This window comes from Oncorhynchus gorbuscha, linkage group LG12 (assembly GCF_021184085.1).
Source record: "Oncorhynchus gorbuscha isolate QuinsamMale2020 ecotype Even-year linkage group LG12, OgorEven_v1.0, whole genome shotgun sequence".
In the NCBI taxonomy this organism is placed as follows: Eukaryota; Metazoa; Chordata; class Actinopteri; order Salmoniformes; family Salmonidae; genus Oncorhynchus; species Oncorhynchus gorbuscha.
Genome location: NC_060184.1, coordinates 8,281,095 through 8,289,282, shown reverse-complemented (window position 1 = coordinate 8,289,282; position 8,188 = coordinate 8,281,095). Strand labels below are relative to the sequence as shown.

At 48.5% G+C, this 8,188-nt stretch overlaps 1 protein-coding gene across 1 annotated transcript; it reads right to left on the bottom strand.

Annotated features, from left to right (window-relative positions):
- Window positions 1-872: 872 nt before the first annotated feature.
- On the bottom strand, window positions 873-6,723 carry LOC123991491 (zinc finger protein 660-like). The gene is made up of 2 exons (XM_046293107.1): window positions 6,447-6,723; window positions 873-2,175 (listed from the first exon to the last, which is right to left on the bottom strand). The coding sequence occupies exons 1-2, from the start codon at window positions 6,721-6,723 to the stop codon at window positions 887-889; spliced, it is 1,566 nt and encodes a 521-aa protein (XP_046149063.1). The 3' UTR covers window positions 873-886.
- Window positions 6,724-8,188: the final 1,465 nt, after the last annotated feature.

Below are 8,188 nucleotides of genomic sequence, written 5' to 3'. Positions count from 1 at the left end.
GAAGTTGGAAGGCTCATTTCCTTTTAGTGTGGTGAGAGTGAAGTTGGAAGGCTCATTTCCTTTTAGTGTGGTGAGAGTGAAGTTGGAAGGCTCATTTCCTTTTAGTGTGGTGAGAGTGAAGTTGGAAGGCTCATTTCCTTTTAGTGTGGTGAGAGTGAAGTTGGAAGGCTCATTTCCTTTTAGTGTGGTGAGAGTGAAGTTGGAAGGCTCATTTCCTTTTAGTGTGGTGAGAGTGAAGTTGGAAGGCTCATTTCCTTTTAGTGTGGTGAGAGTGAAGTTGGAAGGCTCATTTCCTTTTAGTGTGGTGAGAGTGAAGTTGGAAGGCTCATTTCCTTTTAGTGTGGTGAGAGTGAAGTTGGAAGGCTCATTTCCTTTTAGTGTGGTGAGAGTGAAGTTGGAAGGCTCATTTCCTTTTAGTGTGGTGAGAGTGAAGTTGGAAGGCTCATTTCCTTTTAGTGTGGTGAGAGTGAAGTCGGGAGGCTCATTTCCTTTTAGTGTGGTGAGAGTGAAGTTGGAAGGCTCATTTCCTTTTAGTGTGGTGAGAGTGAAGTCGGGAGGCTCATTTCCTTTCGATGGTACATACTTAGTGCTGGATCCTAGGTAGTGGGTTAGTGCTGGATCCTAGGTAGTAAATATATGCCATTTAGCAGACGCTTTTATCCAAAGCGACTTACAGTCATGCGTGCATACATTCTACGTATGGGTGGTCCCGGGGATCGAACCCACTACCCTGGCGTTACAAGCGCCATGCTCTACCAACTGAGCTACAGAAGGACACATTCTACATTGTGACATCATTAAAATACTCCTACTACAATGTTAAAACATTCTACATTGTGACATCATTAAAATACTCCTACTACAATGATATCATGAAACAACTTCTTCATGTATGTATTTTCTGATGTTTGATCAGACATCTTTTATCAGAGTATCTCTTCTCACATTGATCACAGCTATAAGGCTTCTCTCCTGTGTGTGTTCTCTGGTGTGAAGTCAGCTGGTTAGATGTAGGAAAACTCTTCTCACATTGATCACAGCTATAAGGCTTCTCTCCTGTGTGTGTTCTCTGGTGTCGAATCCGATTGCTTGATCGAGTAAAACTCATCCCACATTGATCACAGCTATAAGGCTTCTCTCCTGTGTGTGTTCTCTGGTGTACTGTCAGAACGCTAGATGTAGTAAAACTCCTCCCACATTGATCACAGATATAAGGCTTCTCCCCTGTGTGTGTTCTCTGGTGTACTGTCAGAACGCTAGATGTAGTAAAACTCCTCCCACATTGATCACAGATAAAAGGCTTCTCCCCTGTGTGTGTTCTCTGGTGCTGAGTCAGATGGCTAGCTTGAACAAAACTCCTCCCACATTGATCACAGCTATAAGGTTTCTCTCCTGTGTGTTTTCTCTGGTGCTGAGTCAGATGGCTAGCTTGAAAAAAACTCCTCCCACACTGATCACAGCTATAAGGTTTCTCCCCTGTGTGTTTTCTCTTGTGTAATATCAGACCGCTAGATGTACTAAAACTCCTCCTACATTGACCACAGCTATAAGGTTTCTCCCCTGTGTGTTTTCTCTTGTGTAATGTCAGACCGCTAGATGTACTAAAACTCCTCCTACATTGACCACAGCTATAAGGTTTCTCTCCTGTGTGTGTTCTCTGGTGTACTGTCAGACCACTAGATGTACTAACACTCCTCCCACATTGATCACAGCTATAAGGCTTCTCTCCTGTGTGTGTTCTCTGGTGTATTTTAAGTTTTGATGAAGATTTGCAACCTTTCCCACAGTCAGAGCAGCAATGAGATTTCTTCCCTGTGGGTCTCTGCTGGTATTTCTTGATGTGTTTTGATGTGGAGAGATTCTTCTCTGCCCTGTCACCATCATGAGGTTGTTGAGGCCCCCCAGAGGATCCACGATAGTCAGGTCTCTCTCTAGTGTTAATCAGGGCCGGTTCATCGTTAGAACAATCGGACGCCTTAAGATGCGTTTGGGAAACCGGGCCCAGACATCCAGTTTCCTCCTCTTCTTCATTTTTCGATGTGACAGTCACTTCCCCCTCCTCTTTTTCTTTCACTGAAACGTCGCCGTCCTCTTTGACTCTGAACGAGTCTTCCTCTTTAACTGAGACCTCCTTCTCTTCGTCTTCTCTTCGTCTTTCACGGTAGTGGGTTAGTGCTGGATCCTAGGTAGTGGGTTAGTGCTGGATCCTAGGTAGTGGGTTAGTGCTGGAACCTAGGTAGTGGGTTAGTGCTGGAACCTAGGTAGTGGGTTAGTGCTGGAACCTAGGTAGTGGGTTAGTGCTGGAACCTAGGTAGTGGGTTAGTGCTGGATCCTAGGTAGTGGGTTAGTGCTGGATCCTAGGTAGTGGGTTAGTGCTGGATCCTAGGTAGTGGGTTAGTGCTGGAACCTAGGTAGTGGGTTAGTGCTGGAACCTAGGTAGTGGGTTAGTGCTGGATCCTAGGTAGTGGGTTAGTGCTGGATCCTAGGTAGTGGGTTAGTGCTGGATCCTAGGTAGTGGGTTAGTGCTGGATCCTAGGTAGTGGGTTAGTGCTGGATCCTAGGTAGTGGGTTAGTGCTGGATCCTAGGTAGTGGGTTAGTGCTGGATCCTAGGTAGTGGGATCCTAGTGCTGGATCCTAGGTGTGGGTTAGTGCTGGATCCTAGGTAGTGGGTTAGTGCTGGATCCTAGGTAGTGGGTTAGTGCTGGATCCTAGGTAGTGGGTTAGTGCTGGATCCTAGGTAGTGGGTTAGTGCTGGATCCTAGGTAGTGGGTTAGTGCTGGATCCTAGGTAGTGGGTTAGTGCTGGATCCTAGGTAGTGGGTTAGTGCTGGATCCTAGGTAGTGGGTTAGTGCTGGATCCTAGGTAGTGGGTTAGTGCTGGAGCCTAGGTAGTGGGTTAGTGCTGGATCCTAGGTAGTGGGTTAGTGCTGGATCCTAGGTAGTGGGTTAGTGCTGGATCCTAGGTAGTGGGTTAGTGCTGGATCCTAGGTAGTGGGTTAGTGCTGGATCCTAGGTAGTGGGTTAGTACTGGAACCTAGGTAGTGGGTTAGTGCTGGATCCTAGGTAGTGGGTTAGTGCTGGATCCTAGGTAGTGGGTTAGTGCTGGATCCTAGGTAGTGGGTTAGTGCTAGAGCCTAGGTAGTGGGTTAGTGCTGGATCCTAGGTAGTGGGTTAGTGCTGGATCCTAGGTAGTGGGTTAGTACTGGAACCTAGGTAGTGGGTTAGTGCTGGATCCTAGGTAGTGGGTTAGTACTGGAACCTAGGTAGTGGGTTAGTGCTGGATCCTAGGTAGTGGGTTAGTACTGGATCCTAGGTAGTGGGTTAGTGCTGGATCCTAGGTAGTGGGTTAGTACTGGAACCTAGGTAGTGGGTTAGTGCTGGATCCTAGGTAGTGGGTTAGTGCTGGATCCTAGGTAGTGGGTTAGTGCTGGATCCTAGGTAGAAACTGCTTTGCTTTCCTTATTGGATCTCAAACACCCTAATAGCTGTCGTCTTATGGGGCTCACACTCACAGTATAAAAGGAACCAAAAACCACTGCTGAGAGGCAGCCTGAACCTCCCTTGGGGACTCCTAACCTATGCCACACCTCTCAACCCTGACCCCTGACTCTGGCCTTATGTTCCCTGACACCGAGGGGTGACTTGGAGATCAGACCACCATCGTGTGACTGTCACAGGTGGACAGGAGACACACATCCTCGACATTGTGTTGCCTGACGTCAATACTTCATTATCATCAGGCTTGCTAGAGGACCAGTTGGACTTTAACTAGGGTCAGATGAGAGATTACCCAGCCCATAGAGAGAGACAATGTATTCTCTACGGGTTGGTGTGTTGGTCTATTTAACTCTGTGACCCTTGATCCGCAACCCAATCCTAACCTTCACCATTTGGGCGATGATGAAATAGATTCCTGGCTCTATCACCTGCCCTTGTTGTGTTTCAGCTGTCCAGCTAACAGTACAAATGTGAGCAGGATTGACTGATTTTAGTTTTACGTAACGACGGAATAGCTGTCACCTTACAGGGATCAAAGAGATCTGATCGTTTTAATATAACGCTGGTTTACACTACAGACGGACGGACAGATGGACAGTAGAGGATCATGGTATTTGGTGTTTATCTGGCTCTACACAGGCTTGTGTATTTTTTAATTTTTTATTTATCCGTTATTTTACCAGGTAAGTTGACTGAGAACATGTTCTCATTTGCAGCAACGACCTGGGGAATAGTTACAGGGGAGAGGAGGGGGATGAATGAGCCAATTGTAAACAGTGACCATGATGGTTTGAGGGCCAGATTGGGAATTTAGCCAGTGTATGACTACAATTTAATGACTTACTGGATATAATTATCTTCGATCCTGATGAATTGATAAGCCAGATAATCCTAAAGCTTTTTGAATTATGACGATATTTAATGATGTCATGGAGGTCATGTGGCCTGAACTGTAGCCTACACTACATGACCAAAATTATGTGGACACCTGCTTGTCCAAACATCTCATTCTAAAAATCATGGGCATCAATATGGAGTTGGTCCCCCCTTTGCTGCTATTACAGCCTCCACTCTTCTGGGAAGGCTTTCCACTAGATGTTGGAACATTACTGCTATAACAGCCTCCACTCTTCTGGGAAGGCTTTCCACTAGATGTTGGAACATTGCTGCTATAACAGCCTCCACTCTTCTGGGAAGGCTTTCCACTAGATGTTGGAACATTGCTGCTATAACAGCCCCCACTCTTCTGGGAAGGCTTTCCACTAGATGTTGGAACATTGCTGCTATAACAGCCTCCACTCTTCTGGGAAGGCTTTCCACTAGATGTTGGAACATTGCTGCTATAACAGCCCCCACTCTTCTGGGAAGGCTTTCCACTAGATGTTGGAACATTGCTGCTATAACAGCCTCCACTCTTCTGGGAAGGCTTTCCACTAGATGTTGGAACATTGCTGCTATAACAGCCTCCACTCTTCTGGGAAGGCTTTCCACTAGATGTTGGAACATTGCTGCTATAACAGCCTCCACTCTTCTGGGAAGGCTTTCCACTAGATGTTGGAACATTGCTGCTATAACAGCCTCCACTCTTCTGGGAAGGCTTTCCACTAGATGTTGGAACATTGCTGCTATAACAGCCTCCACTCTTCTGGGAAGGCTTTCCACTAGATGTTGGAACATTGCTGCTATAACAGCCTCCACTCTTCTGGGAAGGCTTTCCACTAGATGTTGGAACATTGCTGCTATAACAGCCTCCACTCTTCTGGGAAGGCTTTCCACTAGATGTTGGAACATTGCTGCTATAACAGCCTCCACTCTTCTGGGAAGGCTTTCCACTAGATGTTGGAACATTGCTGCTATAACAGCCTCCACTCTTCTGGGAAGGCTTTCCACTAGATGTTGGAACATTGCTGCTATAACAGCCTCCACTCTTCTGGGAAGGCTTTCCACTAGATGTTGGAACATTGCTGCTATAACAGCCTCCACTCTTCTGGGAAGGCTTTCCACTAGATGTTGGAACATTGCTGCTATAACAGCCTCCACTCTTCTGGGAAGGCTTTCCACTAGATGTTGGAACATTGCTGCTATAACAGCCTCCACTCTTCTGGGAAGGCTTTCCACTAGATGTTGGAACATTGCTGCTATAACAGCCTCCACTCTTCTGGGAAGGCTTTCCACTAGATGTTGGAACATTGCTGCTATAACAGCCTCCACTCTTCTGGGAAGGCTTTCCACTAGATGTTGGAACATTGCTGCTATAACAGCCTCCACTCTTCTGGGAAGGCTTTCCACTAGATGTTGGAACATTGCTGCTATAACAGCCTCCACTCTTCTGGGAAGGCTTTCCACTAGATGTTGGAACATTGCTGCTATAACAGCCTCCACTCTTCTGGGAAGGCTTTCCACTAGATGTTGGAACATTGCTGCTATAACAGCCTCCACTCTTCTGGGAAGGCTTTCCACTAGATGTTGGAACATTGCTGCTATAACAGCCTCCACTCTTCTGGGAAGGCTTTCCACTAGATGTTGGAACATTGCTGCTATAACAGCCTCCACTCTTCTGGGAAGGCTTTCCACTAGATGTTGGAACATTGCTGCTATAACAGCCTCCACTCTTCTGGGAAGGCTTTCCACTAGATGTTGGAACATTGCTGCTATAACAGCCTCCACTCTTCTGGGAAGGCTTTCCACTAGATGTTGGAACATTGCTGCTATAACAGCCTCCACTCTTCTGGGAAGGCTTTCCACTAGATGTTGGAACATTGCTGCTATAACAGCCTCCACTCTTCTGGGAATGCTTTCCACTAGATGTTGGAACATTGCTGCTATAACAGCCTCCACTCTTCTGGGAATGCTTTCCACTAGATGTTGGAACATTGCTGCTTTAACAGTCGAGCGTTACCCGAGTGAAATTTGAGCAGCGAGAAGTCAAATTGGGCTCCACTCCTCACTCCGCTCCACGCTCCACTCCTCACTCCGCTCCACGCTCCACTCCTCACTCCGCTCCACATTCCACTCCTCACTCCGCTCCACGCTCCACTCCTCACTTCGCTCCACATTCCACTCCCTACTCCGCTCCACGCTCCACTCCCTACTCCGCTCCACGCTCCACTCCCTACTCCGCTCCACGCTCCACTCCCTACTCCGCTCCACGCTCCACTCCCTACTCCGCTCCACGCTCCACTCCTCACTCCGCTCCACATTCCACTCCTCACTCCCACTCCACATTCCACTCCTCACTTCGCTCCACATTCCACTCCTCACTCCGCTCCACATTCCACTCCTCACTCCCACTCCACGTTCCACTCCTCACTTCGCTCCACATTCCACTCCTCACTCCGCTCCACATTCCACTCCTCACTCCGCTCCACATTCCACTCCTCACTCCGCTCCACACTCCGCTCCTCACTCCGCTCCACACTCCACTCCCTACTCCGCTCCACATTCCACTCCTCACTCCGCTCCACACTCCACTCCCTACTCCGCTCCACATTCCACTCCTCACTCCGCTCCACATTCCGCTCCACACTCCGCTCCACATTCCGCTCCTCACTCCGCTCCACATTCCACTCCTCACTCCGCTCCACACTCCACTCCCTACTCCACTCCACATTCCACTCCTCACTCCGCTCCACACTCCACTCCCTACTCCGCTCCACATTCCACTCCTCACTCCGCTCCACATTCCCCACTCCTCACTCCGCTCCACACTCCGCTCCTCATTCCGCTCCACACTCCACTCCACACTCCGCTCCACATTCCACTCCTTACTCCGCTCCACACTCCGCTCCTCATTCCGCTCCACACTCCACTCCACATTCCACTCCTCACTCCGCTCCACACTCCGCTCCACATTCCGTTCCACATTCCACTCCACATTCCACTCCTCACTCCACTCCCTACTCCGCTCCCTACTCCGCTCCACACTCCGCTCCACACTCCACTCCACACTCCGCTCCATATTCCACTCCACATTCCACTCCTCACTCCACTCCACACTCCACTCCCTACTCCGCTCCACATTCCACTCCTCACTCCCGCTCACATCCTCTGGTCATCCACAGAAACAGTGAATCTGACATTTAAAAAAAATACCGATAAGTTGTTGTTTATCCACTAGAGAGTTCAGGTACAGCAGCTCTGCTCTGATCAGACTCTCCCTCTGCCTTATTAGACAACAGAGAGCTAATTAGAATTACTCTGACTAATTATCAGGTCAGTGTAATCATCCAGGCCTCTGTAGAACAGCTTGCCATAATAGAGGAGAGAAAGAGGGATGGGAGAGGAGAGAGGGTCTGGAGAGGAGAGAGGGTCTGGTAGGAGGGGGAGGGGAACAGCAGACAGAGCGGTTGGATGAGAGAAGAAAAAAAAACAGTAAAACAAAAGCAGAGAAAGAAACAAAGAAGAGAGGAGCCAGAACACAGAAAACAGTCTGGTTTCTTTTCAGCGCTACAGGAAGGGCTTGAATTGATTTGAGAGGCATGAGGTCGTGCCGTGGGAATGGGAACACGCACACTGCTTCCAGCAACATGACCGCTGAACAACAATGGCACTCAATCACTCCTCGCTCCGTCTAACTCCGTCTAGCTCTATCGCCATTGTTGTCCTGCACCGTGTTGCAAATGCCACTTTTAGTCTGGAAGGCACCTCTGTGGCACCTCCCAGTGAAGTCAACAGGCTCATTCTCTCATGG